Genomic DNA, 21561 nt, shown 5'->3' with positions numbered 1-21561 from the left:
AGATCGATGCAGCCTCAAACTGCACATCGATATCTTATCGACAGGTGCCACCGCCTAGCTCAGTAACAAGCGAGTTAATCTGAAGGATCTGGCCTGCTGAAATGTATTTCGACGAAATTTTATATTTAGAATAGATAATGAATTGTGTTACTGGTGTCGAGTTACGTGTTTTTATTGAAGAAACGTAAACCGTATCGAGTTGAATTTTATTACATCTAATCTAATCCTTTCCTTTTTTATCATTATCACTTCCATATCTAGATAATTCATAGGGTTTTGGCTGGAGTACGTGATGAAGGGACTCCCGACTAACCTCGGTTACTGAGACACCTTTGACCTTTTGTTGATTATTAAAAATATATATTTGAGATTTTCTATGATCAATTATCTACGATGATTAAGCGAAGAATCGAAACTGCAAAAAATCGACGACCGTTAAGATGTCCCAAGAAATCAGAAACAATTTATAACAGGTATGTTCAAGAAGCCATCAAAAGGGGCTTTGTCTTTTATCAGACCACAATGCAATCATTCAATCAGTATAAGTTAAAGTTAGTGGAAGATTTGAAAAGGAAGCGGTTACAACAAACAAAACTTTGTTGAGAAACCGTGATATCATTGTCTTTACCCAGATTAAACGGCTTCATTTTTTCTAGTAAAAGGTCGCCCCCATCAAATTGATAGCCCGAAATGGTTATTAATATCTTGTTTGCCTTTAGCACTTTGCTGTATCTCAAGTTTGTCCTCGTCTGGGGTGGTGTTTTACTCGCTGACTTCATGCTTGGGGTCCGGTTCGAGTACCTCTGGCCAGTCTGGCTCTTCTTACAGTCAGTGCATGACACCTACAAATATCAAGGATTGGTAAACCCTATTTTATATTATAAAGGATGTTTGAAAATTACAACCGAATGAAATTTAATCATATATTCTGTTTCAGGCATTTAGCTTGTTCTTCAGTTGTCTCAGTTTAACATCAGATATTATCTGTTCATATGCTATCAAAGATGACTGGATATTCTTTCTAGCAAGCTCTTATGTCTGGGTGCAATATGTTTGGCATACGGAGAGAGGAGTTTGTTTACCAACAATCGTTCTCTGGTTCCTGTTCGTTTGGGTAGAAGCGGCTGTGAGACTTAAAGACATTTCCAAAGACATGAGTCATAGAGTGAATCTATGTCGACCATTTGCTGCTCACAGGTCAGTTTTCGTATTTTATTTAAATAAGTTTTCAGTGACTCTAAAGCAGAGCTTAATATTTACTCTCACATGTTTTAGTATTGGATACCCTGTAGTAACCCTTGGTTTTGGGTTCAAAAGTTACATCACGTACAAGCTCAGACTCCGAAAACAGTCAGAAGTGCAGAAAGAGAATGATTTCTATTTTCAACTTCTCAAAAGAGCGTTACCACAGCAGACTTTACCATGTAAGTTGGTGTGCCGTTGTTTTTCTTTCTAGTTCTTTGGTTACAAGCGCACTCGTTTTTTATAGCCAATTTTTGTGCATAAGAGCTACGTGCGCGCCGTGTCAGTTCTGCAAAATACATGTAGCATAAAGTAATACTTTATATAATTCATCATCTATTTGGTAAATGTAGTTGCAGTCTTCAATTTGATTTTGCTTAAGGTATACCATATGGACAGTTGTCAATCATATTGGTTTTAACCACAATTGAAACGAACATCTGGTTCATGTGATCTTATTGGACTTTTTTTTGTCAATGACCGAAGAAAATTTTCACTTAATTTCTGTTCGTGTTTTCCAGGAGTTTTTCCAAAAATTGTTCATGCTCGAGTTTTGACCTTTGATTTATTTTAAAATTCACTTCAATTTCATTTGATGAAAGGAAGCCAAATTACAGTATCCAATAACAAAGTGCAAACGACGCGGAAAAAAACGTGATTCACTCTTTATATTAGTTCTCACGCTTGGACATTTCAGGCGAAAAATTTGTTGCTTAGAATCCTTAAATCATATAGTAGCTTTTTCAAATTGGTTGATGGATTCTGGGCGACAAAAGCCGTGAATTTGAGTTCAGTCAGGACCTGTACTTTTTTTGACTTTTTTGTTTTTGGGTTTTGGATCATTTCGCGCGTAATTATAGTTTAAACAGTTCCCAGGAGGCGTAGATATAACATCTTAGATTTATCAGCCATAGGTAGATAGCGCGGTATGATTGGGACCTTTTCGAAAAGTTCGTATGTGGTTTTTTGCCGGTTCGAGATTCCGGCTTGTCGTTTTTTTTTCGGCATTTCGAAATGTTTTCTAAATAAAGTTTTGCTAAAATTACTGATTTTAGTTTTATTGGCGTTAAATTCTGTTCAATTTTTGCTGGTAATTTTATGCGTTACAACAGCTTCACTTTTTTGTATATAAAAAAGTTTTTCTATTTCAGTCCTTCGCTGCTCATCGACTAATTTTTTTGAATGTGGGCTGTTTTCACTTGCGAGAGCAAGTGCCCTGTTATCTGGAACTAGTCATTTTTCCCGTAAACATTTTTTTTTACAAATCGTGATTGCTTTACTTGCTTTCTTTATTATTGAACCTTTAAAAAAATCCAGGGTCATTTCCTTTTGGCCTAGAAGTAAGGCGATTACCGTCGTACCCTTAGGTCTGGGGTGGAAGAATTTAACCAGTTTTTTTATCTGAATTTCGGTTATATGAATTTTGTATATATACGCAGTATCTTATATTGCCGTGCTTAAGAAACATTTCAGCGCAAGGCATGGCAGGATGAGGAGCGACAATGCAGGGCAGGATGAGGAGCGACAATGCAGGGCAGGGCGAGGAGTGGCAATGCAGGATTGGGAGCGCAAGGCAGCCCACAGCTGGGCGAAAAGGGACAAGGCTTGAGAAGCGCAGCGCAGGGCAGCAAGTTCAAGGCCGGGCAGGACGAGGGGGAGTGGATGAGGTACAAGGCAGGGCAAGCCCGGGCAGGTCGAGGAAGGGCGGGGCAAGGATTTCCAAGACAGTGCAGGTCGAGTAGTACAGCGCAAGGCGGGGCGAGGAGTGGAAAGTTAGGGTAAAGCGAAAAGAAGCCAGCCCAGTTAGAGGAGGGCAAGTCAAGGGAGGACCACGCAAGGCCAGGCAAAGGTGCACAGGGTGGGGAGTGGGATAGCTTAGAGCAAAGAAGTGTAGGGGCAGAGCGAGGAGGGGCAAGGCGTTGCAGGACCGGGCGAGGAGGGACAAGGCCTGGGGAGAGCGACCAGGGGCAAGGCAGAGCAGCGCACATCAGGGGCAAGGCAGGGTAGGACAGTGACCTGCAGGGCGGATGGAGCGCAAAGCAGGAAGAGTAGAGAAAAGGCACGGCGTAGAGGGGCAAGGTAGGGTACGGTAGCGCAAGGCAGGGTGTCCATCTATCTAGCCATCTATCATCCGCTCATCTATCCGACCAGCGTTATGTCAAGCCATCCATCCAACTATCTTTACGTTGTTTCCAGTCATTCGTCCAGCCATCCAGTAACCAAAGCATTCGTCCATCCAGTCGGTTATCCAATCATCCATCAATTAAAACATGCATCCATCCGGGCATCGATCCAGCCATCCATCAAACCATGATCCCTTCACGAGTTCTTCCAGCCGTCACTTCATCCGTCCATCCATCCAATAATATACCCAGCCATTTATGCAGCCATCTGTTCATCCATCAAGTTATTAATTTACCATCCAATCTTATACCCAGCCATTTATGCAGCCATCTGTTCATCTATCTAGCCATACATCATCCATCGTCCATCATTTCAACTATCCATACCTCAAGGTAGCGTCATCTCTACATGCAACGAGCAATTCATGAAGCCGCCGTCCATCTAGCAATCCATCATTCCTCAATGCAATTAGCCAGCGATCCATCTATCTATCCAGACATCCATCCATCCGTCAATTCAGTTATCCATCGATCCAACCAGCCATACATCCGTCTCTCCAACAATCCATCGGTCCATCCATCTATCCATTCATCAATTGAACAATCAATTCAGTCCACCTAACTATCATATCCATCCATCTAGCAATCGATCCTTCCGTTTATCCAGCCATCCATCCATACATCAGCTATTGAACTAGCCATTCTTTCAACCACTAAAGAACTTTTTCCGTGTTAGATAAAGGCTGTCCTTTTCAGGAGCAGCGTTAGCTGCTCAGGGCCGCTAGCTTTGAATATATTTTTTTGTTACGAGCCTTTGAAAAATGTGGAGGAATTTTGTGTTCAGGTGTGTTTTAGTTTCTTTTTTTTTGGCTTTCAGGTACCACAAACAATCATCGGAATGGATCGAGTGATAAATCATTTAAAAGCTCTTTCATTCGTGGTTCGAATCACATTAAAAATTTTGAAATTTTCTCAGTCGAGAACAACTGGTTTGAAGTTTCTGATTTTTGGTCTAATTTTGAACTAATGAAATGAGCGTACAGGCTTAAAATAGCTTGCCGTGAAATCTTAGTTTAATTGATTTAATTTAGGTTTTGGAATTTTCAGCGCCATATTAGGAACCAAAAGTTTCCAAAACTTCAAAAATTTCCAATTGGCCTATTTGACTATGATATGATTGTCGCATTTGCCTACTTTTTTGTTCAGATTTTTTTTCACACCATACAGAAAAAACCACACTAATTTGAAAAATTTCTTTTAAAACTATGCTGGGAACATTCTGTGCTACTTGTTTTACTTTTCTGTTCCTTGTTTTACTTTTCTGTTCCTCAAAGGTTCTTTGATGTGATTAATTTTGGTGCATGTCATATTGGTTTAGTTGCTCCATTATAGGTGGTTTAAAGGGTGAAAACATACTTAATGCGTTGATGTGTGATGATGTGGTTTCTTGAATCTTATTGCACAATGTTTTTCATGACACTTTTTTCGTCTCAACGGGTGTCTCTCCAATCTTTGTCTGCCTAGATATCACTTAGTAAGTTTGGTTTCTCTGTTAATTTAACACTGGGAATTATCGTTCTCGGCTTTTTTCAAATTGAACAACATGTGCGACATGCATTGAATATTAAGTTTTTTTTCGAGTTTTTAAAATAATTTTTGACCTAGTGGCTTCCATCATTATCTATCCGCTACCTCGCAATGCTATTTGTGTGATGCTACGCAAATGGTGCGAAGCTTCGTTTCGCCTCTGTGATTTTTGTTCATTCTTTTTTGATTTTCCTAGCCTAGATTATTGTGATCGATACCTTCTGTCGGTTGCGCGGCAACCGTTTATCCGTTTTTAATTAAGCTTTGCGCATTCCGAGATCGTGATTCATTTTAGTTGACCAGTATCCGCTGTTTGACGAAGAACCACGCATGATGAATGGGCACGTTGGTCAAGCTGGAATCACAAATCAGCCAACAATCTCAGGACTTCTGGGGAATCGCGGGGATACTGGAAGCGTCGATCGAACCACTACTTGGGTGCAAAACCATTCAGCTCATCCAGGAGCCAACGGTTTGACTCATCGACCGAATGTCGTGAGGGGAAATAACACATCAAATGAAGCTGAAACTGCGCGATCTACACAATCCACTGGTGTTAATTTCTCCTTTTGGCGTTCTTCTAGAACACCTAGCATTGAAAGTAACCTGAACAAGCACAATCAAATTAATAGTACAGGGTCTATATCCGCGAACAAAGGTATTAGTGGTTATGCCAACCCTCAGGCGAACAACCCTGCGGTCACGTCCACAGCTACTGGTCACATAGGTATAACTCAGAACGGAACTGTAGTTGCTGGGTCGCCAAGTAGCACCACCCAAAATAGCAATAGCCAAACTGCCGGCAACGCTGCAGTTGCAAACCAGTCCTCTCATCCAAAAATTCCAGACACCATGCGCACTCTGGCCCACGTATTCAATAGCTGCTTAACTCCTTCGGTCAACGCCTCTGGCGAGGTAAGCTGGATTCGGCTTCTTAGGGACTACCCCCCCTTGAACAACTTTTCTTTCACATTTTAAAGAAGTTTTTGAAGTTGATTTATTAGAGATTCTTAGCAACTTCGAGTCTTCTTCTCACTTGGCCTAGAGTTAACGCGGTTGCGTTTTTATCCCAAGGTCTGGGGCGCGAGATTTTTCAACAAAGTCAGTGTTTTTTCTTTTTTTTTGCTTTCATTACTCTGTTCCAACTGTCAGTTGGCTATAATTTTTGTGTCGCTTAAAGAGCAGAAAAATATTGATTTTTAAAAAAATTTAAGGTACTTGGTATTGCAAGCAAGATTTCAAGTTTTATGAGTTAGTTTTTCAAATTTTTTTATGACAATTTTTTTTTATTGCATTTTCTTGTTTTCGACTCCCTGGGCGGCTTACTACTCGCTTTCAGCTTAGTTGTGGCTAGTCTAGTGCTAAAAGTGTATTATTTTTCCGACTTTCGTTACGAAAGTAACGGAATATTTGTGCTCGGGGTGGGTTTTTTTTTCTTCAGACAAATTTCGACTTTAACTAGCCATTTTTGACGGAATTTTTTTTATATCATTCATTTATATCAAAGGTATTGTTGTCCTGAGCTCAAATTTGAAAAGATATTTTACCTGTGATCATTTTTCATAAAGTTATGGGGGTTTAAAGATTGCCATTTTGGTCAATTTGGGACAAATAACGCGCGATATAGTTCGCGCTATTAACGCGTAAGCGGAGAGTTAATCCGTCTTAAAATCGTTCCAAATCGGTTGAAAGAAGCTTATTTGCCATAATTGTTTTGTTACAAGGAGCAAAATTTATCCTTTTGTACTTTATGTGGCTTGTGGGGTGATGATTTAAAAAAAAAAATGTAAAAAAAATAAAATGAATTTTTTTTTCCAAAAATTGAGATTTTTAATGTTATTACTGCTCCATAAAGCTTTAAAAGGCAGTCGGAACATTCAGGGCTTCGCCATGATACGAGCAGTCTTGTTTAATTTTGGTTGTGTTTGTACTGCTTTTCTGATTTTTTTCTCGATTTTTTTATTCCGTTTCCTTGCGAGTTTTAGCGTGCAATGCGCCGCTTGCATGTTATCGCTATGATTTTGAGGTTAATCACTCTGCTGATTCAGCAAACACTCCCTAATTTTGGCGCACATAAAGTTCGCGCTTGAAATAGATTTTTTGACTGTTTCTCGAAAACTATCCACCCAAATCTGAGATACAGGGTTAAATTCAAATAAAGGATTGTAGGAACCTCCCCTGCATAAGCGGCTACGCTCAATTTTTTTGAGTCCAAAATTGATGGACCTCGGAAACGTTTAAGTTTTGATTTTTCGGCCCATTTTTGGAACGTTTTGACATTTCTGGAGAACTACCTTCACAAATCTGAAATTTTTGGTTCAATGGAAATAACGGGTTGTGGAATGCTTTCGTGCATAATCGACGACGCCCATTTTTTTTTACTCGTTGGATCTTTCGGAAAAGTCATTTTTGTTATTTTACCGTTTTCTGAAACTATTTGACTTTTCTTGAAAAATTTCCTCCCAAAAGGTCATGTTTTTGATAAACTGGCAGTTTTTTTGGAAACTTCTAGGTTTTTCACGATAACTATTCAAATCTTATATAAAGGGTTTGATTGAAACTGCAGATTGCTGAAAGCCTACCGGCATAAATTACTCCGCTCAGTGTATTTAAGATAAAAGTTATGGTCTCCAAGACAGTCAGAATCTTTTTGACTCGCCTTTAAACAACCCTGCCAATTCTTAGATTAAGTATTCAATCGAGAATCCCGGTTTTTAATCTTCTCTAGTATAAAAAATTTATGAGTTTTGGAGAGCCGAGTTTTTGAGCCGGGAAATCCCGGTTATGGGAACTTTCTAACGTTTCTAACAACAGCAGGAAATTTATTAACGGTTTTATGAGACTTTCTGGTTTTTCTTGAAAACTACCCTATCAAATTTGAGATGGAGAAGAGAAAATTTTGGTTCGCCGTGTTTTTTGTGAGCTTTTAATTTTTTTTCGACTTCTCACGTTTTTTATTGTTTTATTATTTTTTATATTTGTGTGGTATCGCAATTGATGCGACGCTTCGCTTCGCCTTTGTGTTAATATTGACTCTCAAAGATTTCAGACAGGAATTCAAAGTCAAGATCCAAGTTTCGCAGAACTTTGCCTTGAGGATTCAGTTCTTATCTGATTGCTAACTGTTTTTACTTCAGCTAAATTTCGGGCAACGAATGCTAAAATTTCCGAAAATCGATTACCGCCTATGAATTTACGACGCCTAATACAATTAAACGGGGATTGTACAAAGATCCCCTGGTTTGTTTGAGTCAGTCTGGTGGGTTTGAAAGAAACTGTAATCGCGGAATGGATGTTGATAAAGATGTTTGAAACGCGCAATAGACTTCTAATTCATTTGATAAGCAAACAGCTGTTTTGAATCTCAATTGATCTTTGTGTGCACGTAACACAGTTTAATCTAATATTTAAGTTCCTGATTTGCTTGCAGTGGTATAAAACATGCTTTTCTATGTGTGTATCTGATGTATGGTATCTTGAAGCTCTGGATTGTTGGTTTGATGAATTCTGCAAATCAAATTTTAGGCAGTTGCTGTCTGAAAAATGCGTTATCGTCTAGTTTATTTTGAGATGTTCAGTGAAAGTTTTTGATGCGAATATTTGTTTAGGGCTCGAAAAAGAATGTGGGAGAGTCTCCTAAGTCTGAAGAATCACAAGTAACAGTTCAATCAAGTACAAACGTATCTGCGGTTCCATCAACCGGAGTTTCTATATCCACAAAATCTTCTCAATCTAATAAGCGCGATGCGGGCAATAAGAAGGTGGGGGGCAGTAACAGTGGCGCCAACACAGGTCGGGAGTCTAGGAAACAACGTGCTAATAATAACAACAGCAACACAGGAGCCAGCAATTTCAACTCGAGTAACCCAGATTTTAAAAGTGGCACTGCTGCAGGTTTGTCCATGACCTCTAGCTCTATCTCGAACTGGCTGGAGCCGAACAACAACCACCTCTCTTCTACTTCTATCGTCACTACATTCGACAGCTTAACAGACACAGAGAAACTGCAAAAGTAAGTCAAAATCAGTAAACATATCCATAATTATACTTTATTTACACCAGTAGAGTAAGTTATATTACAAAACAACTTAACTAAACCAAATTATATCAATTTAAGAGGTGTTGTGGCTAGGTTTTTAGCTAGTTTGACACATATGGATTCACCTATGGCTGATATTTTTCTCACTCTCATTTTCGAGGTTTTTTATTTTTTTTTGAAATTTACATTTTCGAGCTAGTTTTTGTGCTTAGTTTTCACCTATTAATGATGGGTCGTTATTCCATATCTTTAAAGAAGTGTCAAAAACTGTTCCAAATATATTCCAAAATATCAGCATTGGCATGATTCAGCGAAGTGATATGGATTTGAGATTTTAAGATGAATAATATATGGCGCTGAGCATTTCATTGGCACACCATTTTTCATTTGATGCCGAAAAAGAGCCTAACCGAAAACTGATTAGTGGTCAGGTAGATGTGTACCAGCTTGTGAACTTAACAGTTGTTTTCGTTGTGGTTTTGAAGCGATTCCCAGTTGTTTCTAACTGACTTGACTGACTTTTTGAAGAATGGAGGAGCTGGACATTCTGGTGAAGAGTCTGAGTGCTGACTTGTCGGCGAAGGGCATGATCAACCAAGAGCTGCAGAGTAAGAACCAGGAGTTCCAGTCCAAGATAACCAGTCTGTCATCCACGGAGAGACACAGCAAACAGGAGATAGAACAGCTTAAAAACGAGAAGAAGGAACTGGAGAAACGCATCACAGGCTAGTCCTCATTTATATGTAATCTACATGCAGGCTGCAGTTCGAAGCAAAATTTAGAATCTAGAAGAGGCAGAGCAGAACAAGCACCAGTAGTTTATAAAAATTACTTTATATAGCAGTTTTTAGAAGAAAAAAATAAGTTTCCGACAAAGGCTAAATGTTCTATTCAAGTTGATCAGTAATATGCTCAAGGAAAAAGATCTTTTCGAATAAACAGACTGAAATTTGTTTGAAACTGAGCTGAGCATTTGTTTGAAACTGAGTCTGAAATGATAAGCACCCACAATTGGCACCTTAAGAAGATCAATTTTTTTTCACAAAAATTTCGCGATGATTTTGTTCTTTTTTTCCAGGAAAAGTCTTTAAAATTTGTTCAGGCTCAAAATCACTTTCTCGCGCTTTGACTTTTGAGTTTCAGTTCATTTCGTTTGTTAAAAGGAAGCAATTTTAAGTATCGAACGGCGAAAGTTAAAAGATTACGTTTTTCAGATTTCACAGCGAAGTAAAAAAATTCACCTATTGATCCAGTTTTCTCAAATTATGTTAACTTTATTGCATAAGCAAAGCTTGTGTTATAGTATGAGCTCTCTTTTTTTCCAACCTAAATCGCAAATATTGTTGTCACACAAATATTGTAGCGACCAAAATGTGTTCATTTTGAAAGTTCATTTTGATCAATAACCACCAGCTATTAAGTACAGCCAATGCTAAGGATATTAACACAGACTATTATATTACAAATAGCACTTTAGCTTCAAGATATCATGGATCTGTAGCGTAGAGGAAGGGAAGGAGACCCGCATCAAAATAAGTGGGTTCGAACCTGGGCAGGGTCGGCTGTTTTTTAATGAACTTTTTCGTATAATAGTTAAAATGCGTCCGCTCTATTCATTGAGGCTTGTTACTTGGTATTTTTTTTCCAAATTGATTGGTACTGCTATGCGTCATAGTTGGCTTGCGTCACTTAGCAATTATGTAGACTCATATTTGGCGTGCTTCACTTAAGTTTTACTCATTCAGTTTTTCCCAGTTGCGTTATCGGTCATATTTTTGCTTGTTTATGCGAAGTGCAACTTCGCCTCTGTGGCGAAAAAGTGCCAACATCAATTGTTTTAGAAATTAAGAGATATGGCCATCTATTTTTTCTCGGAAATTCGACAGCTGACTTTTGTCCGCAATTTTTTTCTGTTCGCTTGTGTTAATTGACTCTTTTCCAACTGTCTGTTGACTATGTTGTTGTTGTTGTTTGCTGTGGATCCCGTCACAGATTGGGAGGGCATAATTGTTGACTATGTTCTTTTCTTTTCTAGAAATTAGTGCCAATTTTAGTTTGTGATGTGATTTGAGAACTAAACAAACGCGTAGAAAGTTAGTGAAGGCAAGGTTGGTTACATTTTTCTTCAAAAAGTGAAAACAAAACAAAAAAATTGAAAAATTTAAATTGTTGTATAGTGAAATCAAGTTTTGTGAAGCTAATAGCCTTTAAAAAGTAAATTTTTGCCTAACGAATGTTAATCTTTCGTTTTACTCGCTCGAAAATAGACTAAAGCTCAAAAATTTCAAACCAGGTTTTCTAGACAATGGGACAATTTTGATTGAAAGGGCTTAAAATGATATATCACTCGACGCAAACAAAGAAAACTAAAACGCACCCAAATGCAAAGCTCCCCATTTTCAAAGGTAGGAACAAAAATAAATATTTTATGAGTGTGCCTGAAAATATTCGACTTAACACGTACTATATTTTAATCACAATATATTTTTATACACCTCTGTCATGTACAACAGCCGAGAGCTTTGTTGCACTACATCTATATGAAATCGAGAAAGATTCAATTTGGTTGTCTTCTTTTTAACTGGGTTTTCGCGAGCACAAGTTGAGAGTCTAAGAATTTCAGCATCGAAAGTCCTATTGTTTGAGAAAAATAAGTTAATGATTAAAAAATGGGTGATTTTCTGACAGAATTGTAAAATGCTGTCAGAATGGGTTTGATTGGAAGGGTGTTAAACTCCCTTCACATAAATAGCAATTACGTCATCGCATGAAAAGCAGTTGGTTCGAATCGGTTTTTTTCTTGAAAAGATGTAGAATAATTCTAATTGAATGAGAGCAGTCTTAATTAAATCAAGGGAGACAGTCAAAGTATGGGAGGAATGTGGAAAAGGAATTTCGACTATAATTTCAGACTTGATACTTTTCGATCGCAACATTGAACAAGGAATTTTAATATTTTTTTACATGTTTTAGTCTAGACTTCTTCTGGTGTTTAATTCACGCCAGATGAAAGACGCATGCCACACTGGTGTTATTTTTATGCCATCTAATTTCATATCACCGTCTTTTTTATGATCCAGTGTAATTGAATGGAGTGAGTTTTCATTTAGGTTACTGCCGTTTTTTTTTGGCTCGAAGTGGAGCTCAAATTGCGTTTTCCAGTAGCATTACGAAGAGTTGGCATATTATTCAAGCATTGTTTTTGAATTTGACTGAAATTTAAGAGTTCAAAGGTGTTAAGCTTGGCAATCATAGAAGATTCTTAAAATTAGAAGATTCCGAGAGGTTTAATATCTAAAACTTTCATTAAAAAGTTCTGTTTCCTTGGCAGCTTGAATTTGTTTGTTAGATATGCTTAAGTGTCAACGAACAAAGTGAAAACATGTACTTGTATCGTGTGGTTTTTCGGTTGTTTTTCTCAGGAAGAGTTGTTAAAAGTCGTTGACGTTCAAATGTGTTTGCGGTTTGGCTTTTGATTTGATTTCAAGGTCACAATTCGATTGGTTCACCAAGTGGAAGACAAATTGCTCTCCCTGGCAAAAAAAGTGCAAATGGCAGGAAAAACATAATTTGCGTTAATTTTAAAATATTATTTTTCAAATTCACTTTTGTTAGATTTGATTAGATTTTCCAGCAGGAAAAAAACATGCCTCTTAATTCATCTTGAAGTATCAGGGAACGCAGTGAAACACTTCAATAGGTCGTGTTTACATTAGCGATCATCGTAGCGTTTTTTAGTACGAACTTCTTTTTTTCTTAGCTAACTCGCAAATAAATTGTTCATTAAAAGTGTTCACTTAATTTGTGAGAGTTTTGCTATATAATCATGATCTGTAGCAGTGGAAATTTCATAGCATCTGTTCTCTGCTTTATTTAGGGCTGTGTTTCTGATTTAATAAGCGTCCGTGGCTGACAGTTTAATGCGTGAGACTCATTTTCTCTAGGTCGCAGTAGGTGCCAGATCGAATCCGAGACGTAGCCGAATTTTTACTAATTTGAGGCTTTTTCTACTTTCTCGTTGACTATTTATAGAGCTGATTTTTCTCGTGTTCTCGCAAGTGTTTGCGAAGCCAAGCTTCGTCTCTATGTAACTTTTCTTGTTGTTTTTTTCACAAACAAACTTTACAATTTGATCACTCTCAAGTTTGACTTTGGCGGTTTGAGTTTCGGTTTTTTAAATTTCAATACGAATTTATTTACTAAGAGAAAAGCAAATATTGCTCTTTGAAATTTAAAATACAAATGGTGCAAAAAAACGTAAATGATTTTCTGTTTTGTAAATTGGATTTTGTTTTTATGATTCACTGAATGTAGTGAATTTTTTCGGTGTTGGTATTTTTTGGTATTGGTGATTTTTTTTTCGGTTCCTTTTTGTCAGGAAAAAGTTTTGAATTGCTCTAATAACTACAGATGTACATTCATATATATCAATGCATCTATGATTGTACCTAGGTATATATACACTTTTTAAGCTCAATTCAAACTTATCTGCTAAAAATACGTGAAATCAGATGCTCTCCAAATACAAACTTGGAAATGGCGCGAAAAAACGTGAACGACTTCTAGTGTCGAAATTGGATTTTAATTGTTTGATTTCCCTGCGGAGTCAAAGCTTTACCCATTGATCCAGTTTTCTTGAATTGATCCAGCTATTTTTCTAAAAAAGCGCATAAAGGCCATATGTTTTTTTCATTGAAACACCAAAATTATGTTTTTTTTCTCCATTTTTTTTCATATTTCATGCGTTTATCGACTCTTCCAACGTTTTGCTGGCTATGTTTTAGATTTCCCAGTACAATACTGAAAAATTGGGAAACTTTTTCTTTCATTGGGCTAGTTTTATGAAAAAAGAACTGCCAATTTTGAAATGTTCTCAAAATTCAAGGTTTTTTAAAGCAGATTTTTTACTCTCCGAAAATCGAAAGTTAACAATTGTCCGTAAATAAGTCAATTTTTGTTTTTTTTTCTAGTTCAATGAAATTTTTCAATTCTCTGTTGACTATGTTTCTCCAATTCGAATAATTTGTTCAAAAAAGGATCCTTCATAAAAATGTTTTTGAAATCAACAGACTTCTTTAGATAATATTTTCTTCGAAGCTCAGAAGCTGAAATTTGTCAGAATAATTCATTGTTCTATTCAAATGCATATTTTTTTGATAAGTACGCGGATGTTGACGGGCACTAAGCCAATGATACATCAAGCCCAAGTTCCGTCAAAGTACTGCGTTATTTCAAAATTTTATGAGCATAACTATTTGCGAATCAAATCAACCAAGAATGAATCAAACAAGGATTGAAAAAAGCCCAGAAAAAGACCGGTTTGAAAATTTTTGATTTTCTGTCTAATTTTGAGGGAGAAAAGCGATCGAGTAACGTTCGTTGTCTGAAAATTTTAGGCTGAGAAAAGTTGATTCTACTGAAACGGAAACTATTTAGCGCTTGCTCGGTAAAAGTTTATCTTAAGGTAGCGCTACATAGGAAAAAAAATTCTAAAAATATTTAAATTATTGTGAAAAAAATGATTTTTTTGTTTTTGTTTGTTAATCAGTTTTTTTTTGGAATCTACGTTGTCCTAGTTTTAATTGTGGCTCGTAAGTTAACGCAAACTTGAAGTTGGGTCAGTTTTATCAGAAGGTGTCAATCATGAATTTCTTAAAGCGAACTTGTTTTCTTGGGAACTCAAAAAATTTTTTGGAACAGGAAATTTTAGTTTCCTTGTTTCTTATCTCTCTTCCTATTTTCTGTTGGATATGATTATGGTTAATTACAATCTCGTTAAAAGTTAATTGAAGGTTTTATTGATTGCTTCTCATAATTTTTGAAGTCGTGATGAATGATGACACTGATGAAAATCTTCTCTTCTGTAACTGTCAAAATAGCCTGAAAATAAAACATGAAATCATTTTTGAGTTAAATTTTGTTAGTTAAATCACTTAACACCAAAAGAGTGAGTTTTTTTTGAGGGCGTGAACAGTATTTTTGAAAAAGATTCGTCCCCTAATCGAAGGCGTTTTTCGACTGGGGTCGGTATCTCATGCGAAAATATGGTCCTCTTTTTTATTCTATTTGTAATGCAATAAAAGATATGGCAGCTTAACCTTGCGATAAGCTAAGGGTGATGCAATCGGGTACTATTCTTTTCTCCCGTAAAGAACTTAGATCAAAACATTTTTCACGTGAAAATATTACACGTGTTTCAACTTGCTTTGGAATGAAATAAGTTTTTGTCACCAATCCAGATTATCTGGAGTAGAGATAATTAATATGCCCTGAGCGATAAAAGCGTATGGTTCGAATTTGTAAAATTCCACTGGTGGAGGTGATCGAGTTATAAGATTTTTTTGCGACTGTTTTGTTGTATTTTTTTGAAAAACTTTTTTTTTAAAATAAATTTAAATGAAAAAAGATTTTGTCTTTTGTTTTGTTGATTAATGTGCACGGAATTAGTATTACTTTTCGTTTCCTGTTGATTTTAATTTTATCTAATCTGGTGAAGTATATTTTGTTTTCGTTTTTCTTTGTTTTTTTTTGTTCTCTCGTCTTATTTTTTTGGTTTATGCTTAATCGGCTTAGTGACCTCATTTTGCGTCGTTGCTTAGATAAAAAAATTTCTTGTGTGAGAGCGATTTGAGAGGGCACTTAAATATTTTAGAAGTTTTTTTAAGAGTTTTTTTGGCTCAACAGGTGTCGGCTTTGTTACTGCTTCGTAAGTCGTTTCGAAGCAAATTGAAAGTCAGTTGTCTCATTGGGCTTCTTTTGAACAAAATATGCAAAATAGTTTATTCAAAATATGAGAGCTTTGGTAGGTCTAGCTTTTCTCAGGACTAATTCTGCTTTGAGACTTTCGTCTTAGTATCTGTCTGCTAGTTCGTCATGCCATGTTTGTGTTGTATCTCGAGTGGTGCAAAGCTCTACTTCGCCTATGTGTCAAAACTAGTGTTCAAGGATTCATTTTATGTGATGTGTGGCAAACGTAAGAAGTTGGTTTGTGTGTGGTTGCAGATCTGTCACTGCAGAAGGTGGCGGCCAATAGCAAAGTGGAGACATTGGAGATGCGACTGGAGAGTGAGAAGAAGGGCAAAGTGGATGCGGAGAAGAGGGCGCAGGAGGAGAAGCACAGAGCCAAGCGGACAGTGGAGGAGGAACTGACCAAGTTCATGTCTGACATCGCCAAGAAGTTAGTAGAATTAGAACGGCATAGAACTGTAGAATAAGTACCCCGTCGAACTTATTATGGAGTTAATTGATTAAATCGTATTTGAAACTGCATGTAAAATAAAGTACCCCGTCGAACTAATTATGGAATTAATTAAGTACCCCGTCGAACTTATTATGGAATTAATTGATTAGATCGTATATGAAACTGCATCTACTTAATGGAGATAGTATTAGTGATAAGCTCTGTTACAGTGTAGCTTAACAGTTCCATTTTGTTTTTAATTAAGCGCAATTTATTGTGATAGTTCAAGTCGTTTGTGATATCCCGTGTTTTGTGCAATAATTTTTGTAGAATATGTGAGGAACTGATGAAATTGTTTAAAAAATCACAGTGGTGGGGGGTAAAAGAGCTATCATGGAATCGAAAAAAGTCAAACGAACACAAATGGTTTTTTTTCCCATTAAGAAAAAATAAGTAATAAATTTGTACCTCTATAACGAAAAATTATTGACTGTTTACAGGACTTCAGACTTTTCTTTGAAAGATAACAAAGGTTCGGTTTTTGTGTAATACGGTACGGTTTTAAACTGATTTTTTGTTATTTAAAAAAGTGGGTCATAATGCTGGAATTTTATTGGCTGAAACTAGTTCCAGTGAAAGAAAATCTGGAGTTAAATTAAAATTTCAATTCAGCAGTTTTGAGCCGTAGAACGGAAAGTAGTCTGAAGGCCGACTTGATATGTGCCAAGTTGTAGGTTCACTAATGAAATACGAATAAGGCTTGAGGCACTGAGCTAGCTCTCAAGGTAAGCCAATGTATCATTGAAGAAATGTGGTAATCGTTGTGTTTTTAGGAACGAGTGTACATCTAGTAACTGTAGCAAACGATCGAAGGATCTGGAACTAGAAAAGAATCAGCTGCAAGTCGAACTTGTCAGAAAGAGTGAACGGATGCTGAACATGGAACAAGAGCTAGAGGTTATTTGAATATTATTTTAATTTTTTTCAGTTCAAGCTTCTTCCGAGCTTGAACGTCGCGTAGTTGTTTGTTGATAAGCAGGAACTGATTACTCAAGAAGCATTCCGAGCACTGGTATTTTATTCCTTGCTGAAAAGTTCATGATTGTCTCTTTATAAGCGATGTTTTTTAGAACCATTCAGAGGTAACGTTTTAATCTTGAAACTGATTGTTATTGTTCGTTAATTGAATGGTTTTCTGGATTGACTTTTTCATAAATATTATTTATTGTCCTTTTAGTCATTGATAGAGAATAAATGGCATCTGAACGTTTTCATTCATACAGAAATTAAACAGGCGAGAGCAAGTGTCTTGTATTATTAAAAGTCTGATCACAGAAGAGCTGATTAGAGTGACATAATTTAAGAATAATTATGTGTTTCTTCTTGTAAATTGGTTCAATCCAAGACGCCTCCATGGTTTGCTTGAAAATTTTCTTAACATTTTTGCATTATGTTTGGTGTTCAAAATTTTTTTGGTGTTCTTGCGAGTTAGGCCTTTTTAAATATCATATATATATGTAAAATATATATATACATGTAAAATATAGACTAAACGTTGTCTTCTTGAAAACGAATTTTTTATTATTATTGTTCCGATCATTGAAAATGGGGAAGAACTTAGTTTTAGTTTTTTGCTTTCCACGTAAAATTAGGTACCACAAATAATCATCGGAATCGGTTGAGTGATATATGGTATTGACGACCGGTTTCGAGAAAAACAGGTTTGAAATTTTTGATTTTTCGTCTATTTTCGAGCGAGTAAAGCGATCGAGTAACGTTCGTGATATATGAAAATTTAAAATTTGGGCTATAAATTACTTGATTATAATTGAAATATTTGAAATTTTTAATGCAATTTTTCGGTTTTTTTGTTTATTTATAATTCGAAGACAATATTAGTCACTAAATTACGCGTTTGTATAGTTCTATCATCACACGGCGTACAAGAACAGAGACTAACTCGTAAACATTTTTTGAGAATGTGGTCGGAACATTCTGTGATACTTGCACAGCAACCGGCTGTCCTTGTTTAAGAGTAATGAAGGTAGAAGACTCTTATATAGGTCTTGGTGACTTTTTTCTCAGGAAGATCTTAAAATGCTCTCATAACTACAGATATGCATTCATACGTATTAATGCCTTTATGAATGCACTTAAATATAATGCACTTTTTGAGTTCAAGTGACATTCATCTGCTCAAACTGACGTTAATAGCACTCTCCAAATACGAACGTGGAAATGGCGCGAAAAAACGTGAACTATTTCTAGTTTCGAAAGTGGAAAATAATTTTTAGATTTCCAGCGCAATAAAAACTTGACATATTGATCCAGTTTTCTCTAGTTGGGTAACTATTATCAAAAAAGCGCCAATCATAAATTGTTCTAGAAATTCAAAGAGCTTAAATGGCGTCTATTTTTTTCTTCGAAGTTCGAAAGTTGAGATGTTTTCAAGAAAATCAGTGTTTTTTCATCTTTATTTGCGTTCATTACTCTTTTCCTATCTTCGATTGGCTATGTTCAAAAAAGTGCCAATAATAAATTGTTCTAGAAATTACAAGAGCTTAAAGGGCATCTATTTTTTCTTTGAAACTCGAAAATTGAGAGATTTTTTCAACAAACAAAAGTGCTTTTTTACTGTTTACTTGCGTTCATTACTTTTTTCTAAGTGTCAGTTGTCTTTGTTTATTATTATTTATTCAAATGAAGTTGAGTTATAATTGTTGAATAGTTTTATATAATGGATGTTGTGTTGCAGACGTTGCGAGTGCTGCGAGATGACTTGGCGGAGAAGAGTAAGGAGATAGCGAGGGTGCAGGAGTTGAACAGTCGACTGGAGAGCAATCTGAGCATGGAGAACAAGTACAAGATGGATCTGTTTTCCGCCCTCAACGAGTGCAACAGGAAAATCAACAGCTTCCAAAGTTAGCTTTTTGTCTGTTTCATCGCATCGATGACATTTTGCTGGTCTTTTCTTTGGCACAAATTCTGTTTTTTGTTTTGTTTAAAGATGCGGAAGAAATAATTGAATTTGATTGGTTGATATTAAGTCATAGCGAGAAAGAATCTAACTTTCAACTGAAGCTTAATTAACGATTTACAAATTTGGATTCATATATAGGAAGTATTTAATGACTGAGCTTTCAAGAATATTTAGGTTTCAAATACAAGGTTTCAAAACTACGCTTATCATAGTTTTTCAACACCCCAAAAATTGAGTGCTCCTTTTTTCGGGTTGATTGTCAGCTTTCAATTCAAACAAGTATTTGTTGAAAAATTGTTTACTTTCATAATCAACTCGTTTTAGTTGAAATCGGACAGAAGAACAAAGAAATCTATGAGCTGCAAATTCGGGCCGCTAGTTTTGGAGCGTCAAATGGCACAGGCGATCGCTACTCTTTCATGTCCATGAACGGACCCTCACAGAATATCCCTAGTATCCATAGCTCAAATGTCTCGAATGGTATGCAACAACACCCGAGTATGCAACAGTCGTCGCAATTGCATGAAAGTCCTCCGAATATCATGACTAGCCCGCCTGGAAGCGCACAGGCGTTCTACCTGCCAGCTCAGATCCAACAGCCACAAGTCACACGAAACTCGCCCATTAATCTCAGCAACTTGAACCCAGAAGCCATAGCTTACAACCCGGTCAGTCACCCGGCGGCAGTGGTGTCCAGTGGAGCCCCAGTAGGAATGCAGAACGGCGGCGTGATCCAGACATCCGGAGCAGGCATGATGGGACAGGTGATTTCGATGGGACTCCAGTCCAATGGGGTGGTTGTCACTGGCAACGGAGGAGGGGGAGTTAATGCGGGGACCACTGTTGACTACCATCCAATCAAAGTAGAGCCAAAAAGTGAATAGAAAATGTAAACACGATGAGGTGGTACTATTGATTGGAGACACAGTGAAAGACAACAAACTTTATAAACTAATTTCCAGATAATTTTAGCCAGTTCAAGTATCGTGTCGGAAGGAAATATTGGTTTTGCTTGCGTAGTTGGACGAAGTGACATCTGTCATATACCGCACCCGTTTCTAGCTGTCACTTTTAGGCATAGTTTCTTCACTACAGTAGGTTTCTTTGTCAAATTTACAATACTATAGACACAAAAAGACAAAATTCGAGTCTTCGTTCTTTTCAAGAATGAACATATGCGGCTCGCGTTGATCGCAAAATTTTTTAGAAACTTAAATGATTGTAATATTATTTAGTGAGTGGTGTGATTCGAGAACTATGCGATCGCGTAGAGAATTATTGAATTAGGCATGATCAACGAAGTTTGTTTTCAAAAGATCAATACCAAACAAAATTTTTTTTGTATTTTTTTGAAAATCTTTTTTGTCACATAATCGCTGAACAAAACATCCAAAACTAGTTTTCTTGATAGTAAAAACAAGTTTTGTGAGCCCAAAGTATTTCTAAAACTTAATTTTCATAGCGAAATTCCTTGATGCGTTTTTCGCTCGAAAGAACTAAAAATCAAAAATTTTCAACCAGTTTTTAGCAATATATGTATAGCGCTCAACCTAATCAACTGATTATTTGTGGTACCTGATTTTGCGTGGAAAACAAAAAGAGAACTATAACACCTGAATACAAAGTTCCTTCCCATTTTCAATGGTCGGAACAATAAGATAATTTTTTCACATGCAAGCTCGAATAAAAGGAAAGTTAGTTTTTCATTAAATTAGTGTCAATGAACGTAGTTAAGACTCTTTTATAGTTCGTGATAATTGTTTTGGAAAAGTCTCAATATTTTTTCACTCTCAAAATTGATTTTCGCGGTTTGACTTGTGATTTTTGTAAGATAAATTCATTTCTTCTAGTAAAAGGAAGGTAAACTCCACTATCAAACAGCAAAAGTGGATTTTACTTTTCAGATTTATCAGCGGAATGATGAAAAAGTTCACAATTAATCCAGTTTCCTCAACAGGTTAAGTTGATCAAATAAAATGGCAATCATAAATTGTTTAAGAAATTCAAGTGATTCAAGGTCATCATTTTTTTTTGTCTCAAGTTCGAAATTTGAGATATTTTGAGACAGTCGCTTTCCAGCTCTTGTGAACATTTTTTTTCTGGTTTGCCTCATACCCCAATGAAACCACGCAATGGCTTTGCCTACTACAGAAAGTCAACCACCATCAGCTGTGGAGAAGTTTCAACGAGTTCAAAGAAGTTGTCTTCGGGTTCTGAAACGGCAAGTTGCTCACTTCAGTATACTTCGTAATAGCCTCAATTGCAATTAACAAGAGTTCAGCTATGAACTGGCCGAGAATCAATCTTTCTAGCGTTTCAACACCTGTCTAAGCTTCGTTGAGCAGTATCGATCAACTGTCCGTGATCCTCGTCACCTCTTCAGAATCTGATGTTTTCCAAGGTTTGTTTG

The 21561-nt window shown here is 36.6% G+C and overlaps 1 protein-coding gene across 1 annotated transcript; it reads left to right on the top strand.

The window, feature by feature from the left end:
- The first annotated feature begins 373 nt into the window (after positions 1-373).
- Positions 374-20151, top strand: LOC134841086 (macoilin-2-like). The gene is made up of 11 exons (XM_063856866.1): positions 374-473; positions 720-861; positions 938-1197; positions 1276-1424; positions 5248-5867; positions 8561-8964; positions 9520-9716; positions 15994-16168; positions 17005-17128; positions 18927-19092; positions 19476-20151. Exons 1-11 carry the CDS (start codon positions 394-396, stop codon positions 20033-20035), a joined length of 2877 nt encoding a protein of 958 aa, XP_063712936.1. The 5' UTR covers positions 374-393; the 3' UTR covers positions 20036-20151.
- Positions 20152-21561: the final 1410 nt, after the last annotated feature.

Source organism: Symsagittifera roscoffensis, chromosome 3, assembly GCF_963678635.1.
Source record: "Symsagittifera roscoffensis chromosome 3, txSymRosc1.1, whole genome shotgun sequence".
Lineage (NCBI taxonomy): Eukaryota > Metazoa > Xenacoelomorpha > Acoela > Convolutidae > Symsagittifera > Symsagittifera roscoffensis.
This window is presented reverse-complemented; position numbering and strand designations above follow the sequence as displayed.

Excerpts from the sequence above, each read along its gene's own strand:
- LOC134841086 (XM_063856866.1), top strand. The coding sequence starts at position 394 with ATGATTAAGCGAAGAATCGAAACTGCAAAAAATCGACGACCGTTAAGA. Across the intron at positions 1,198-1,275 it reads CGACCATTTGCTGCTCACAG|TATTGGATACCCTGTAGTAA; the intron begins GTCAGTTTTCGT and ends CACATGTTTTAG. Across the intron at positions 1,425-5,247 it reads ACCACAGCAGACTTTACCAT|TTGACCAGTATCCGCTGTTT; the intron begins GTAAGTTGGTGT and ends GATTCATTTTAG.